Source organism: Lynx rufus, unplaced genomic scaffold (genome assembly GCF_022079265.1).
Source record: "Lynx rufus isolate CCGP_SWC_20201006 ecotype Redwood Valley unplaced genomic scaffold, mLynRuf1.p SCAF_8, whole genome shotgun sequence".
Classification (NCBI taxonomy): domain Eukaryota; kingdom Metazoa; phylum Chordata; class Mammalia; order Carnivora; family Felidae; genus Lynx; species Lynx rufus.
The window spans coordinates 45,613,956-45,631,286 of record NW_025814896.1 but is presented as its reverse complement, the minus strand read 5'-3'; the positions used below and the strand labels follow the sequence as shown (position 1 = coordinate 45,631,286).

At 39.6% G+C, this 17,331-nt stretch overlaps 1 protein-coding gene across 2 annotated transcripts in view; it reads left to right on the top strand.

Annotated features, from left to right (window-relative positions):
- RALGAPA2 (Ral GTPase activating protein catalytic subunit alpha 2) overlaps window positions 1-17,331 on the top strand; it is a 329,438-nt gene that overhangs the window by 117,217 nt on the left and 194,890 nt on the right. For both annotated transcript variants that reach the window (XM_047068562.1, XM_047068561.1), the window contains exons 15-17: window positions 4,069-4,306; window positions 6,747-6,911; window positions 16,811-16,942. In XM_047068562.1, the coding sequence (XP_046924518.1) occupies window positions 4,069-4,306; window positions 6,747-6,911; window positions 16,811-16,942 (535 nt within the window). The remainder of the gene's footprint in view (window positions 1-4,068; window positions 4,307-6,746; window positions 6,912-16,810; window positions 16,943-17,331) is intronic.

Genomic DNA, 17,331 nt, shown 5'->3' with positions numbered 1-17,331 from the left:
CTCTGGTACTTCCTGGCTGTGTGGCCTTAAGCAAATCACTTTGCCTTTCTGAGTCTCTTCCCTAATCTGTCACAGTCAGGAAAGGACAGGGTTGTCCTAAGAATCAGAGCAGGTTCATCTGGGATTTATGATCATCTGTTGACCTCCCAAGCCCTTTGTGGGATCTAAGGGAGGAGAAAAATGTGAAAGGTCTGGACAGCTCTACCAGGCAATGAAGTGGGCATCATCTTAATTCCATTCTAAAATTAAATGTGCCATCAAATTATTATTTGTTCGCTTATGTAGACGTCTACAATTGCCAGATGCTTGATTTTAAAAATTTGAATAAGGAAAGTATTAAAGGGGACAGGAAATTTTGAGTTGCCATTATCCTTTTATCTTTTTCAAATTTTTTCTCTATCAGTAGATAACTTGGGTTGGCACAGTTCCTTCAAATGAGTTAAGTTTTATTTAGATATTTACCAAATAATGGTGTTTGTCAGAAATGATGTTTTAACCTGTTATCAGTGCTAAACAGGACCTTATGCTTGAAGTTCTCAAAGTATATCAGGAAACTTGGACCATGCTCCTTCTACTAGAAGTAGTATAGTATTTAAAATCACATAGTCCCCCAAGTGTGGTGAGTAGAGAAATGTAACAAGTGGCTGGCCAGGAAATGTATGTAAGAAAAGGAGTGGCTTATGAACACATGTATTTTTTTTTTACATAGTTTGATAAAACATGAATTTCAGCACTGGAAGAACTTTGGAGATGCTCTTATTCGACTTTTTGCTTTTTATGAGAAAGAAAATGACTCCAGAAAAGCCAAGTAAACAGCCCAGGTCACAAATCAAGTTAGTGACAGAACCCAGAGTCTGGGGCTCTGCCTTTCCCTCCTCCTCTTCGAAAAGGGTAACTTATTCAAAGGGCATCCTGCCTTCGTGCACACAGGTGCCACCCCTTACCCACACACTGTATGTTACTGTTTTGCTCTGGGTTCAGGTGTTGTCAGCAGATACTTACGATGGGGACGATTCACCAGGTCTGTGTATACATGTTTGTGAGATTTGCTAAGATGAATTTTATAAGCTGTGGGAAGTCACTGTTCTGTGCTTGTTTTATAATTAGTCAATAAAGTGAAGCCAATGCAAGATTCCCAATACGGGCGTCTTTTACCACACAAAAACTCTGCTTTTAATCTGAAGCTAGTGCTGTAACCAGACGTGAGACTGAGTGCTGGTAACATTGCCAGTTTCTCCTTTTTCCCCTTACTCTGCTAAGATTATCTTTTTGAGCTACTATTTATTAATTTTATTGTGTATATGCGCTTTATGGTAATGCCCTCAAACTCATTTTGAAAAAAGGAGTGTAAAATTGAATAAACAGAAGATGGCATTATAATCATAATAAATAATACTTAATAAAATATTAGTAATAATGAATGATAAAATTATTTATTTTTTCTTTTGCACTGTTCTTAATTTTAAAAAATTCATCCATCTTAGAATCAGATTGTAAGTATGAAAATTTAAAACCTTGTTTTCAATATATTTAATGATTTTAGCTCAACTTTCACATTTTTGCCCCTTTAAAAAGTATGGTAAACATGAATTGAAACACAGAGAAAAGGTACATTGCATAAGGAGTCACTTTAAGTATGATTTTTCAAGTGGTCAAAACAGGCCTGCATAATTACAGACTATTTTCTAGTTCTCAGAGTTTTCCTATGTGTATTTTATTTTTTTTTAATTTTTTTCTTAATGTTTATTTTTGAGAGAGAGAGAGACAGAGTGTCAGAGCACAAACAGGGGAGGGGCAGAGAGAGAGGGAGACACAGCATCGGAAGCAGGCTCCAGTCTTTGAGCTGTCAGCACAGAGCCTGGTACGGGGCTCTAACCCACGGACCACAAGATCACGACCTGAGCCAAAGTTGGACTGACTTAACCGACTGAGCCACTTACATATCCCCTCCTATGTGTATTTTAAAGAAAAATTTCTTTATCCATTCATCAGTTGATGGACATTTAGGCTCTTTCCATAATTTGGCTATTGTTGAGAGTGCTGCTATGAACATTGGGGTACAAGTGCCCCTATGCATCAGCACTCCTGTATCCCTTGGATAAATTCCTAGTGGATCCTGAGAAACTTAACAGGAACCCATGGGGGAGGGGAAGGAAAAAAAAAAAAAAAGGTTAGAGTGGGAGAGAGCCAAAGCATAAGAGACTGTTAAAAACTGAGAACAAACTGAGGGTTGATGGGGGGTGGGAGGGAGGGGAGGGTGGGTGATGGGTATTGAGGAGGGCACCTTTTGGGATGAGCACTGGGTGTTGTATGGAAACCAATTTGTCAATAAATTTCATATATATAAAAAAAAACAAAAAAAAAACAAAAAAAAATAAAGAAAAATTTCTGTTTAATTAAAAAGCCAGCTTATCCCTATCTCATGCATAGGACAGCCCCCATCAACTGCAGGGGTCTGTCTGCATCCGGGGTGGGCAGAAATATTTGCAGGTTGGCACCTTAACAAGAACATTAAGGTCTGACAATGGATTGGGGAAGTCACACAAACTTTGGGTATAAAGATGCCCTGTAGTAAGATTAAGAAAGCCTTTGGGGCTCACCTGACATGGACTTGGCACTTCTTTCAAGGGAGATGTATTTTGATGTGAATTTTAAAGGGTGTGGAATATCTGGGCAGAGAGAGGGAACTAGGCAATTTCAAGGTGAGGAGATATCCAGAATATGTGCACACTTGTCTGGTGGGATTGCCCATGTGACCACTTGTAGTGCTGCAGACATAGGCTAGAGGAGGGACATGGAGAAGTGAGTAGACGCTCAAGGAAAGTGCTCTAATAGGGGAATGCAGACAATGGTGGGAATGGATGCCACTTACTAGAGGCTGGGTGGGGTGGCAGTCAGGGACACCTTGGAGGAAGTAATGTCCACATTGTGACTTGAAGAATGAGTGGGAGATAAAAAGCCAAAAAAGAAAGGAAGAGAGGAAGGAAAGCTACATGCAAAGGCCAGGAGCAGGAGAGACCAGGTCAAGGAACTGGAAGAATCTCAGTGGAAGTGCTGAATTCTTTTTACTATCATGCCTGCAGGTGACTGCAAGTAGAGCTGTCTAGTACCCAGATCAACAAGGTCAGGAAACCAAAGGGTTCTGGGCTAACCATGGAGATTCAGAGGAATTTTACAGGTGGTAACTAGAGCCACAAGAATGGGGACCAGAACCCCAGCAGAGATGGGGTGGCATAGGAAGGGAGAAAGCCAGAGCAGTTGGTGGAATAGGGAGATGAGGAGGTATACATGCAGTGAGTATGGGACATTCTTCCAAGAAGTTTGGCTTTAAATGTTCTAGCTAGAGGGAGGAATCTGGGGTCAAGGGAACTTTTTTGTTTATTTTTCGTTTTTAAGATGAGGTAGACTTGGAGAATGTTTGAATGCTGATGGGGAGAAGCTGGGTTAGTAGGATAGATTGGAGAAAAAGGAGAGGCAGCGTTCATGGAAACACAAAGAGCAAGGAGCCGGTTCAGAGCAGAGGTGGGAACAAGCAGAGAGGAGCAGGAGACTCTCTTCACTTAAAGCCTGGAGGTGGAGGAGAAGCTGGGCAAACACATGGGGCTCGTGGGGCTTGTTTAATGGGTTTTATTTTCTCTTAAATCTGCAGTGAGTTCATCTGCTAGAAAGCAGGGAGGAGTTGGTGGAGCTGGAAGTTTACATAGAGGATGCTTTGTGAAGAGGATGCTAGAAGTAGCCACTGTAGAGAGTGAGAGAGAGCTGTCCAAGAAGCAGAATAGTTGTAGTACTGAGAGCTTTGTTTTCTTCCCGATTATGGCCAGGACCAGCCGCAGGCACTAGAGGGATTTTCAGTCAGGAGCTTTGTTCTTAATGGTAACTAATTCCTCACGAGCTCAGATCCTGGTTTCAGTTGATCAAATGAATTCTGAGAAACTAAAAGAAAAACAGGATCAAGTGCTTTTTATTGTTTTAAAGCTCATTTTAGTAATAGTAACTTAAAATATTTTGTTAAAAATTCTTCTTCCAAATGAGGACGATTAAAGTCTCTAATTGGCTGGTTGGTTTCAGACGCTCATGGTGGCGTGGATCCGAGCAAACCTCTGTGTATACATTTCTCGAGAGCTCTGGGATGACTTTCTTGGCGTGCTGTCCTCCCTCACGGAATGGGAGGAGCTCATAACTGAGTGGGCCAACATCATGGACTCGTTGACAGCAGTGCTCGCGAGAACTGTTTATGGAGTTGAGATGACAAACCTACCTCTGGACAAATTAAGTGAACAAAAGGAAAAGAAGCAGCGAGGCAAAGGTACTTCTACTCTTACAGGGTAACACCCGATGTCGGAGACTGGGGAGGAGTGTGTATTTGTACATGGAGGCAATTAACACATGGAATTTTACAATAAACTGAACCAGCCATGTGGGCAGTATCTTTTCACTGATGGTGTTGGATTGTGTTTCATAGCACGCTGACCTCTTAAGGATGCTGAAAGGAAGTAGCAGTGGTAGCAACAATAATAATAATAACGGCTAGTGCTTGTACACATCATCTGTCTTCACCCTCATGGTAACCTCTGAGGTGGATACTATCATCCCCATGTCACAGACAGAGAAACTGAAGTACAGAGAGTCCATGGTGATGGACTCATTCAAGGTCATGTAGCTAATACGTGAGAAAGCCGGAAATCAAAGCTAGGCAAGTCCGTCTCAAGGCACCACACTAAAAGGACTTATTCCACTGCCTGCCTAGGAAAGGCAGAAAGTGGAAAACTTCTGAGTGATTCAGCTAGGAGGCCTTTTGGCTTTGTTGTGTTTCTGGGTAAAAATTGTTTTGAGACCTAGAGTCAGATCAAGGTTGAAAACATCAGCGGTGTTTTCTACTGGGGACAACAATTTGTTGTCATTACTGTTTTAAGGCTGTGACACAGTCCTTGGGTTAATTCACTTGTACTCCAATTTATTATTTAAAGATTTTGAGGCAGTTCATAGAAGCACCTATAATATGAGAGATAAAATACATAAGGTCACGGGGGCAAAATTAAAGGGGGTGGGATTATAGGAGCAGTTATAAATGCCAGAATGCATGCCAGAGAGCCTCCTCTGCTTGTTGGGGAGGGGTGGCAGGCTTGGATTTGACTCTGATCTTCACAGGGTTACAGCAGAGGATCACAGATTACAAAAGGTGAAAACAGTCCACAGCTTAGGTGATACATAGCTTTTCCTGGTCCTAAGACCTGAGAAGAATTTCTGCTCCAAAGATTCATGAAGTGTACGTTGCTTGCTGTAGTAGACCACAGCTTCAACAATAGCCTTATTATAGATTGTATCAGCTTTTGCTGGGTGACAGATCACCCCAAAACACAGCAGCTTAAAATAACAGTCAGTTGTTTAGATACTGATTTTATGAGTTGTTAGTTTGGGTTCGACTCAGTTGGGCAGTTCTGCTGGATTCACTCCTGTGTTTGTAGTCAGCTAGGCTGTGAAATAATCATGTAGGCAGCTCTAGGGATTGGCCAGCTGTCAGCTGGGGCCGTGGGAGGGACTTGGCCGTATACCTTTCATCGCCCAGCAGGCCAGCTCAGGCTTTTTGTTCAAAGACTTAAGGTTCCAGGAGCAGCAATGGGGCAAGCCCAGATCTTCAAGTGCATTTCAGATCTCTGCTTGCTCAGTTTTGCTACCAAAGTAAGTCATGTGATGAAGCCCAGGGTCGGTGTGGGAGAGGACAGCAAAGGATGTGAATGTGGGGAGCTGTGAGCCAATTAAGTGATTACTTCACCATACAGACATACAGTTAACGTGACTGATTCTTACATCTTCACTGCAGTCTGTGAGTGGCTGTGTTTATTTATAGGAAGGTAAACACTTCAAAAAACACTCCTGATGGAATGATACAGAATGAATTTAATCATTTAATCAGTGCCCATGGCAAATACTTCTGATTTCTCTCTTATATTGCTTTATTCTAAAAATGGCTTTAAGTATTCACTATGGAAATACTTGCCTTCTAAGCACTGGACTTGTGGAAACAAAATACACTCTCAGGAACCTGGGGGTGAAAACAAACCACAGTTTGTGGCAGCCACCAGCCACATCATACCTGTGCAGAAATCTCTGTCTCATTCTCTTTGCCCCTGTATTTCTTTTGGTACCTTGACTACTCATTTGAAATATTTGACCAGAGCAATATGAGAGGAAAGCAGAGAAGTTGGGTTACAAACTGCAATATTTTATTGTTTTGGAGGTTTGCTAAAATGGGATTTTGTATTATTCATAGATTTTCACTTGACTCTGATTAGAGTTTACAGACACAAATTTCTCTTGGTAATTTGTGGAGAGGTTAGCATCTCCAGGAGGGAGCATTATTCTAAAGCCAGGATCTCTAATTTTGTGGTTTATAAAAGTAGTTTTTGGAGTGACCGGACAGCAGTGGTATAACTTCATTTGACATTGTTCTTTTACTGAGAAAGTTTTATTCACATTTTTTTATATTGGAATGAGTACTGTGATGATATTATTGTTATGAGGCTGTTGGAGATGCTTGAAAAATACTTTGGCAACAGGAATTTCTAGATTACTGTTATGTGCAAACCTTCGTACTGAAGTATAAGGAAATGGTACCTAATTATGCAACAAGAGAGTCTGTAATAAATATAGTTGTACTTATGAAATTTGCTGAGCAACACAGGCTGTGCAATGAATGATAATGACTTCAGCCTTTAGATTATTTTTCTCGTGTTATCCTCTATCAGGTTGTGTTCTAGATTCTCAGAAAGGAACCACTGTGGGGAGATCCTTTTCTCTCAGCTGGCGGAGCCACCCAGATGTGACTGAACCAATGCGATCTAGGAGTGCCACCACATCTGGGGCACCAGGAGTTGAGAAGGCAAGAAATATTGTTCGCCAAAAAGCAACTGGTAAACATTTATTTAAATTTTTTCTGTAAGGTCTAGTTGCTATCTAAAATGGATTTATAGGAATAAAATGTTTTAAAGGTTTTAAAATTCCGCTCAGAGTTAAATGGGATGTCTCTGTATCTTTTAATTATCTGTTCTGATACTTTTCAAATCCATTTTTGATACTTATTTCTGAGTCCATTGTGAAAAAGAACTTGAGATGTTAATATTGAGTGAGATATTTGTGCAAAAGAGAGAAAATAAATGTTTTTGTTTGAACCTTAGAGAAAATAGATTCTTAGTAATCACACACTTAGTTGCATTATTGTTGTTGAACATTGGTAATCTTAGTGTGGCAACTGTTCCCACACAGGAAGAGAGAATAATGCACTTAGTTTTCAGGACTGGAGGGAGACATTTACGTTTTGGGGTTCTTTGGGAAATTGAGCTTTATATGCCTGTTGATGTTGTCCTCCTAGCCTGTTAGAATTAATAAGAACTTGACCAAGAACCCCCAGTTTTTTGGACTTATTTCCTACACTTTTAAAACCAAAAGAGAAATCTTTAAAAAGTAAGCTTGTATCCAGTATTTAATAAGAACAAATAAAACCCCTGCCCTCCAGTGACTCTGAGGCTGTAACTTAGGTTTAAAACAAATTTATCTGAGTTTCCTGTCATTTTTCACATCAGTACTACCACACTGTTCTAATCGATATTCAGCATGCTGACTGCAGAAAGTCACAATATCCTCTGGTCATAAATCAGAGTCATTTACAGTCAACATATTTTACAGTACTTAGTAAAGGCTTCATAGAGATGGCTTAGAATCCTGTTGGAGCTTTTACGAAAATACATTGTGCCTTAGCCCTGTCTAATGCTTTTTGCTACAGCATTTGTTGGTAATTATCACCTTACTACATTCACCTCCTGTTCCACTTCTCCTTCTCTCTCCTTCATCCCCTTCCTTGAGGAGAGACTGTTCCTGGTAACAGGCAACTTTGGGGAAGGCTTACACACTGACTTTCATTCTCATCCCAACTCCTAGAAACTCCTTTCTTTCCTCATTGAATCAGAGCAGAAGTTTGCAACAAAGTGTCATCATTCCTGAACTGCCCAGACTCTGTGCTACCCTTCACAGCCCTTGAACTGTAATGATAATAAAATTAATCATTCAAAACACTATGTAAAACTTTACTTTCACACTTTAATGAGCAGCAAACTATTGTATATTGCATGCTCCTTATTCCCCTACTTGGCCAAAGCACAGCCATAGAAGAAATTGCATTTTAGTTTCTCAGCAGGCGTTTTAGACCAACACTATGGAGGTGGCACCATTATTGTTCTCAATAATCCTCAGTGCATTTATGCTAGTGAGCTTCTGTTTTATCAGTGTTCTTAGGCATCTGGAAACATATGGTATTGCATCAGTAAGAACTCTTACAAAAGTCTGTTTAGACTATGTCGCTTAAAAGTCATAAACCTGGCCTTTAGAGTATTAAAAATTAATAACACTTGGAACCATAACTTTTAAAAAGATAATGAGACAAGAGCTATTGAGTTGGATCAATCTATTATCTTCATGTATCTTGCAATACATATGTATTTCCTGTTTTACTTCACATTTTTATCTTTTTAGTTGCCTGTGAAAATAACGGTCTCTGAAGATTTTATTGTATCATGCTGTTTTATAAAACTAATCTATATAGACTATTAGTGGTTTTACTCAGTTCTGTTATTTTTACATTGTGTAATAACTTGCCTTTCCATCTTTTAAAAAGGCCCAGAATACTTTTATGGTAGGTGTTGATAGTGTGGAGGCCACCTTTTAATGTTTATTTATTTTTGAGACAGAGAGAGACAGAGCATGAACGGGGGAGGGTCAGAGAGAGGGAGACACAGACTCCGAAACAGGCTCCAGGCTCCGAGCCATCAGCACAGAGCCTGACACGGGGCTCGAACTCACGGACCGCGAGATCGTGACCTGAGCCGAAGTCGGCCGCTCAACCGACTGAGCCACCCAGGCGCCCCGAGGCCACCTTTTAATGAGAATAGCAGCTCAGGCAGTTTTTGTCACCTTTAGCAGTAAGGTGTTTATCATGGAAGACCCATTTGAAAGTGATTTATTTTTCCTAATCCGAGTACGAGAATAATTTAAGATTATTATATTATAGGGGCGCCTGGGTGGCTCAGTCAGTTAAGTGTCCAGCTCTTGACTTTGGCTCATGTCATGGTCTCGCAGTTCTTGGTATGGAGCCCTGTGTTAGGCTTTTGCGCTGACAGCGTGGAGTCTGTTTGGGATCCTCTCTCTCCCTCTCTCTGCCTCTTGCCCCCACTCTCTCTTTCAGAATAAATAAATAAACATTAAAGGAAAAGATTATTATAACTTGCCTCAGTGACTACACTTAATCTAGATTAAGAAAATGATTGAGAAAATGTCAGTGATGGTGGCAAGACAGAAATAATAAAATAAGCAATTGCAGAGTAGAGAAAGAACAATTTAACAGAGAAGGAACTAGTTTGCAACTTAAAAGGAACTGGCAAGGAGAGTCTTAAAGAATTATAAAGGAAAACTTTGCTCCTGAGTGTGAATGATGCTAAAATTTTAGATGTCTAAAATGAGTGATTAAAGCAAGTCAGTTTCCACACAAAGTAATTATTATAATTATAATAATTATAAGTTTTATTATTTCTAAATATCTAGTGATCAGTTTTGGAAAAATACACATTTGATTCATAAAAGGAAAGCTCTTTCAGACGCCCTCTGACATTGAGAGATGAACACATCTTTTAGGAAATTTGAAGTAAGTCAGTTTGACATTCGCATGGAAGTCATTTGAAGTATCATCTTACCCATTTGTGAAGAGTGTGCTGTAATCCCATTGCAGGTAGTCCCTGTGGATTCCCTGTGGGAATCAGACCTGGGAATACTGACAGCCAGAGGAGGGGGGGTTTGAGGGGGGGAGGGGCAAGGAAGTAAAAACTTTGTTTCACCCTCTGCAAATGTGTCATTACCGTTTGTACTTGTATTCCGTGAATGTGAAATAAAGTGATGTAAAAATAATAAAACAAGTCAACCTTTACATTTTAGTTTTAAGGATAAAACTGATCCCACTGATGGTGGTTTCGTATATATGAGGCATATTCTCTTCCTGTGTTTATCTGTTTTCTCAAATGGTCATTTAAATAGTGGTCTGTAGAAAACTTGAGAACATCATAAAGTTCATCCTAAGAAATTATGGATTTAACAAGCATGAAATGTGATATACAAGGATGGGTTTCATGGAGATTTTTGCCTTTTTACCCTCAAATATCAAATCTTTTAATGTTCAACTTGACTTTCATGTGTTTCTGTGCTTTAGGATATTTAATTTACTAAATGACTTGCTTTTGAATACAGTCAGCTCTCAGTAAACCAATTTTTAAATTATTTATTATTTATAGAACAGTTTTAATCTTAGGCTAGATTTTCCCCTCCCTGCCTGTTGTCTTTTCATGTATGTGTGCTTTAGGAAGGGGAAATGGATTATGGTGTCTGCCCAAATAAACAACCCAAATGTGTGAGTGTGATACAAAGTGATACAGTGTGAGTGTCCATTCTCCCATGTCATCAGAATGACCGAAGGTTGGCTGTATTTAGAGACTACAGTTAAATACTCTACTTTGTACTGACCTCCTTTAAAGTTTAAAAGACCTTTTTTTAAATTTGAAAGAAAGCCCAGAAAAATAGCAATAAGTTAAAAAAGAAAAGAAAAGAAAAGAAGTGAAAGATCCTAATGTGCTTCTGACATAATTGTTACTTTATCTCTCCTGGAAGCTAAGCGAAGCCAGTCTATCAGCAACTGTGTCCACCTCTCTGAGGCTTTGCCTGCCACTAAAAGCGTCCCGCTCCTCCTTCACACCGTGAGCGCTCTCTTACCTGGTCTCTCTTACTCCTCTTGCTCTCACAGGCTGTCAGGTACTGTAACACTGTCTCATGTGTCCGTCAGTGTCCCTGGGCTTCTCCTGCTTGCCTGTAGGCCTTGCTTCCTTTGTTAATACCCCCCACACTGCGCATGCGTGCCTGGACATTGCACTTTGCATTTATTTTCGGTGAATATTAATAATTGTTTTTATGCAGTTAAATGTTTAGTAGCCATTAGTCAAGGAAAATTTCTGCAGCACCACTGGTCTTTGCTCTAGGACTTTTTGACCCATAGTTTCTACCAATGATGGGCGCCTTCTATACAATGCCTGCAGCACAAAAGTTTTGCTTGCTGTGCCTCCCCAAAATTGATAAACGGGAAAAATCATGTAGGCAATACCTCCTTGGGATTAATAAATTGTAATCATGTGTAAAGTAATAATGTTTATGTTTATCAGTCACACTGATTATTGATTTGAGTAGAAAAAAAAAAGATGGTAAAAAGTGCTGATTTTCAAAACAAGGAGACATTGTTCTTGTGCTCCAGCCAATTAAAATTGAGTTCACCCACTTGTAGTTTGTACACAGTGTATTTTCTGGATTACTAAAATGTTATGGCATCAAAAATGGTGATTTTTGCCATAGACCCCTCAAAAAAAGGGTCTACTGTGCTCTGCAGTGAATAATTAGGCCTATGTCCAGTTACTGTTCAGAGATTCTAAAATGAACTGACTTTTCATGCTAAGAGGGATATGTTTTCATGTTCTTATTTTCAGAAAGATGGCATTGTAAATCAGTATTTATTTACTATCGGAGATAGCCTGAGTGTGGCTTTCTGTAGCACTAAATCATGCCATATTGTATGATGATGTAGTGTAGTAAAGCATAATTAAATCTTACTTCCCCTGATGAGCATGTAAGATGTCATATTATTTAATTCACAGAATATGAAGGAAGAAATTTGTTTCATTGAGACTACGGATTACACTTCTCAGAAAATACTTTTCTCTAGTAGATACCAAAGGTGAAAAGCAATATGAATGGTAACATGATCCCCAGTCAAGTTACTGATGAGCGTCAACTACTTGATAATCTGGTTGTCAAAAAAGTACTACTGCCTAGAGATGATTAATAAAGTATCTAAAATAGTTTTGTTTTCTTTTTGGCTGGTATATAGCTAATATACACCCAAAAGGCATTCTTTTCATGGTGAAAAGTTTTTGTTCTTCACAGTGCATTTTTTTCCCCATGTTGTTTCCTTTGATCAAGGTTTCTACTAGTTTGTCCGGAATATTTTCTCTTAAGAAATCTATTTTTGTTCACAATCTCAGTTTGGAAACCTTTTTCTCATTTACTATTATATTTTAGTTTATTCAGATTCTTGATTCATACACACACACACACACACACACACACACACACACACACACACAGAGTTCCAACAGAAGTTAAATATGATTTAGAACAGTGGTTCTCAACTGGGGATGATTTGGCCCCCCAGGGAACATTTGGTTGTTACAGCTGGGGCGGTGCCTAAACACCGGCCCCTAGTGGGATGCTGCTGAACACCTGACAGTGGCTACACAGAACAGCCCCTACCATGAAGAATCGTCGGACCCAAAATATCAGTAGTGTTGAGGTTGAAAGACCCTGATTTGGGGTGAAGCAAAGCAGGCCATGCCAAGTCAGTATTTTCTTGCCTTTGCCATCTTTATTCCTGGTTTTATAGCATGAAGGGTAAAGGGACTTAGCCGTGTAGTGACACTGAGAACAGTCTGCTGTTCCTTGTGTTTTATCTGACAGCTACAGTAGTGAACTCCTCCTTAGTTCACTAAGGAAATGATGCCATTTCCCTTTGGAACTGTCCTGTCGAGAGACTAGGCCAGGAACAGTGCATATCAATCCTACTTTAGATTGTGCATTTTCACCGGTTGGCACATGAGAGTATTAAATTTCTGCCCCAATTTAAATCCTAGTGTGTTGGCATATATTGCTTACCTATGGCTAAGTTTAGATATAGGTAGATGTATATCCACCTATACGTAGTATGCAGACACTTTTAATGTTGACTTTCTGGCCACAAGGTCTTTACTATAAAAATGATTGCTAATTTTGTTTTCATTTGTTAATATTTCTTATTTTTGTTTCTTGTCTATATGTAAAAATTGCTTTAATAATCTAAACAATAGAGGATTACTTACCTTCAGCCACGATTATATTTATTGTGGTCCCTTTGGGACTCTATTTGGTGGCAGCAGATTTTGGGGAAAGTAATAACCACCTGTATCCCATTTATATGAATAGCTACATAAACACACACGTGGGAAGTAGAACTGGCAGTTTGGTGATTTTCCTTCCTCTCCTTTGTGAGAACAATGCTTTCCAGCTGTTTTGCAATTTTAACTGCTTTTATGTTGGGACATTTATCAGTCTGTAGTGCTTATAGGCCATGCTGATGATAGATTTTATTTTTCCTTTAGGGCCATTGTAGTTGTAGCAATTAGAGGTTCAGTGATCTTCTCTCATTCTAAAAGAGACTTAATGGTACCAAACTGAAAGCCTTGTTTGGCTGCTTCTGCCTCTGGTTGTCAGGCTTGCAGGTAGTATCCAATTGTCAGGAAGTGCTTGTTGTCAGGGTCTGGGCTGGTTCACCTTTGGACCTCCTAAGAAACCTCAAGATGTTGAGTTGACTTCTATCTCTTGTGCTTTTTAATAGGCTCAAGTTGGTCTTATGAACAATGCTTTTAAAAAGAAATTAAACTATTCATTTTGCCTTTGCAACCTTGTATGAGGGATAAATGGAACCCAGAATTTTGGTAATTGAAGAATGAGTCTCACTTCATTTAATAAGATTGATTAAGAAAGCCTTAGATTAAAGACTGAGTGAAATTGCTTTGAAAAGTGGTCAGACGTCTGGAATAAATAGAAGTTTCTAAAGACTTTGCACTCTTAATTTAATTTAATCATGTGGATTTTTCTCTCAGTGGGAAAAATGAAGTAATTCTAATTTGATCATTTTCCTGGTGTTTTGAGTGGAGCCTTAGAAAGCAGTGATTTTGTAATGGTACTGTGTAGTTGACACTATCAAGAAGCTAGAAGGTTAGAACTTTTAAAATTTGAGTTATTAGGGTAGCAATGCTTGCGAGACAATGAATGATTTGGTGAATCTGAGATAGAATTTAGCTCTTTGAAGTGATTTGAACAAATTGTGTGGTACTCAAAACAGAGAATGTGTTAGACCTAACCAGAATTTATAATGTAATTTTTATATAACTTAGATTGTTCATGCTTTGAGTATCACATAATCCTGTATCTTGATATTTGCATATCAGTATTAAATGGTCTTAATTTGTTATGAAACAGCAACACTGTGGAACGGGAGCAGTTTTGACATTTGTCCCTTTCTTAACAAATAAAAAGCCAGCAGAGGGAGCTCAAGAGCTATTTAAGAAAAGAAAAAGTATCAAGAAAATATTTTTGGTATTCATTTGTTCATTTATGCAAGGCATATATTGACTATATACTTAGTATAAAGTGTGAGAAAGGCCAAGAACTGTACATTTACAAATCAGAAAATTGGATTTTAATTGTGAGATAAGAATTTTAAATTCTTTTTCCACACTAGATCACTTAACAGTCAGCTAGCTATAGGAGTAGCTCAGGGAACCAATAGCATAGCAGTCCTCACAGTATGCTTGACATTATGATTCTCCCCTTTCTTTCCACCCTCATCATGGATGCTCCCATCCTCACCATTTCTGGTGATTTCTGTGGGCTTGGACCTTCTCCATCAGAGAAGTCCCTACCAACAGTTTTACAAAAACAAAGCCTTAAAGCTGCATTAGGCCAGCCTGTTGGGAAGGCACACCAGCTGGTGATGGCAGGCTCTTCGTCCGTCTGTTGTGTTGAGGACCAGTGGGGACACTCGAATTTGGAAACCATGGTGCTGTGACTGTACGGTATCCCACCAGATGGCGATGTTCTTTATCTTTAAAAAGATGCTGCCAGTGTTGGCCTGGCTCTTATTTGTTTCTGCTCCTAGCCCAGAAACCAACATCTACCAGTTTTTGGCATCAAGTTTAAGTGAATAAAAGCCACTCTTCCCACTGTCCATAAAAACTGGCACTTGCCAATCATTTTTAGAGAATTAGGAAGCTCTTGGGCTCCCTCTACTGATATTAGATTAACAAGTAGGTTCATTAACGAATATAAACACTTCCCAGAAGGTTTCAGTATCTTGCATAATTAGAATAAACAATGAACGAAGGCAGCAGGGAGGGTCTGGTCTCATGGTATCATCTGGCTTCTGTTGCCTAATGCTGAGGAGCCTAGAAGCAGACCTGTGAAAAGGGCCTAGTCTAAGCTTGCAGATGTGTGGGGAGATCACAAACATGTACACATGTCTTGTGTCTCTCTGTGGGAAAATGAACAGTTCTTGGCTATTCAAGAGAAGAGAAGGGCAAAGACAACCTGGAAGAGATGCGGCTTTAATGGGTCTGTGTGCTCTTGTCTTGCTACCTTGACTGTCTTTTGCTTATGCCCTAAGTTCAGCTTCCCGTCAGTGCCTAAATTTAGACTATGGCCCAGTATTCTGAATTATAAATGAAGGGTCACACAAACTTCATAGTTTTAAAGTCTCATTACATGTATCAGTGTACTTTAAAATAGAATTTTTGTTTGGATAGTAAAAATAAAGCAGCACCCTTCTCTTGAAGTCCTGTGTGTTACATGTAGAGTAATACATACATACAACTTGACTAGGGAGAGCCAGCACTTTGGCTTATCTTCGGAGTAAAGGGTTATACTGAGGGTGGCACAAGGGCAGTGAGCTTCATTTCAGGTGAGGAAGTGGTTGACACTGCCGGGTAAGATAATACAGGCTGAATTTTTATCTTAGAAGGAAGGAAACTTTAGCTAAATTAAAATTTTTAGAAAATATGTTACAGCTATGTAGATGTAAAGTTTTATGACTGTTGGAGTGAGTGTGGAGTCTGCTGAGGGACCACATGGCAAGTCCTGTAGGAGGGGTGTCCAGGTAGCAAGGGAGGGAGGAAAGGAGGCAGGAACAGGTCTGAGGGTAGTGTGGAAGAGTGAGCCGCAGAAAGGAGAGAGCAGTAGGTGCAGGTGGGCTAGGATTGCTGGAGACTAAAGTGAGTCAGAGCTCCTGTGGGGGATCAAATCTGTGGGGAGAGGTCAGGGGGAGCCCTATGTCCACTGTGAGGATCCCAGGCTTGGCTGTACAATGATGGGGGGCCTCGGCAAGAGAGAAGTGGTGCAGTCAGATCTTGGTTTTAGAGGGACCTCTCTGGAGCCACATAGAGAATAGAGAACTCATTCTCTGGGAGAATATAGTTTGTAATAATGCTAGCTGAGATTATCCAGTGGCCAGTACTCACCTATGGTTTTCTATTTTATAACAATTATGTATTAATTCTCCAAAAATGCCAGTGGATCATTTTTGTACTTTAGTAATTAATTCAGCATTGCATTTGGTGGTGAAAGCTATTAAATAATTGTAGTATTTTATTTTGGACAGTTGTGCATTTATCTGTTGAAAGGAATGATAGAGTTGAAATTCCCATTTCCTTTTATCTTCCTATAAGAGAGTGTGTGTGTGCACATGTGTGTGTGTGTGTGTGTGTCTTTCTACTCTCCTCAAATGTAAATTACCTATTCTGTGTATTTCCTGGTTTCCACATTCCTTGGCATGCCCGGCTCAGAAATTCCAAGTGACTTTCACAGTTCTCAACCATTTCTGCAGCTTTTTCTCTTTTTTTTCCTCCATTTTGAAAATAAAATGCTTTGCAGAACTTAAAACGTATTTTTAGAGTGGAATATTACTTGTTAACAAGTGTAGAAAGAAAACTTTAGTATGTAAATGCAGATTATCTTATTGTATAATTTTGGACCGGGGGGAAGTATCCCAGACTACATTTTTAGAATCAGTTGGTTCAAGTGGTGAAATTATTTTTAAAAATCTTTGAATACATCTCTGCATGTTTTGTGTTAATGCCCACAGAAGTGGAAGAATGTCAGCAATCAGAAAATGCACCTGCCATGGAATCTGGCTGCCTGGGGGCGGAGCAGCACATCATTCGGAGCAGCAGCACACCTGACGTCACTGAGCCGCCCCGCCCAGATTCCTCTCAGGGTACGGAGTAGCTGCAGTGGTTAAACAATACAGGACTGTGGATCCTGGCTGGGAAGGAGCTGCACGCCGTATTGCTTTCTGCGTTTATTCTAACTCCACTCAATTTATTTCAAGGAAACTTGCTTTTTAAGTTGATAGCAAGGATGTGATTTCTGGCAATGAAATATTTTCACTGTTTAATACACTTATCTAAAATTATATATACTTAGGTGCACCTCTTTTTTTTTAATGTTTATTTATTTATTTTGAGAGAGAGAGAGAACACAAGCAGACAAGCAGGGGAGGGTTAGAGACAGAGAAGACAGAATCTCCAGGCTCAGAGCTGCAAATGCAGAACCTGACGTGGGGCTCAAACCCACAAACTGTGAGATTGTGACCTGAGCCAAAGT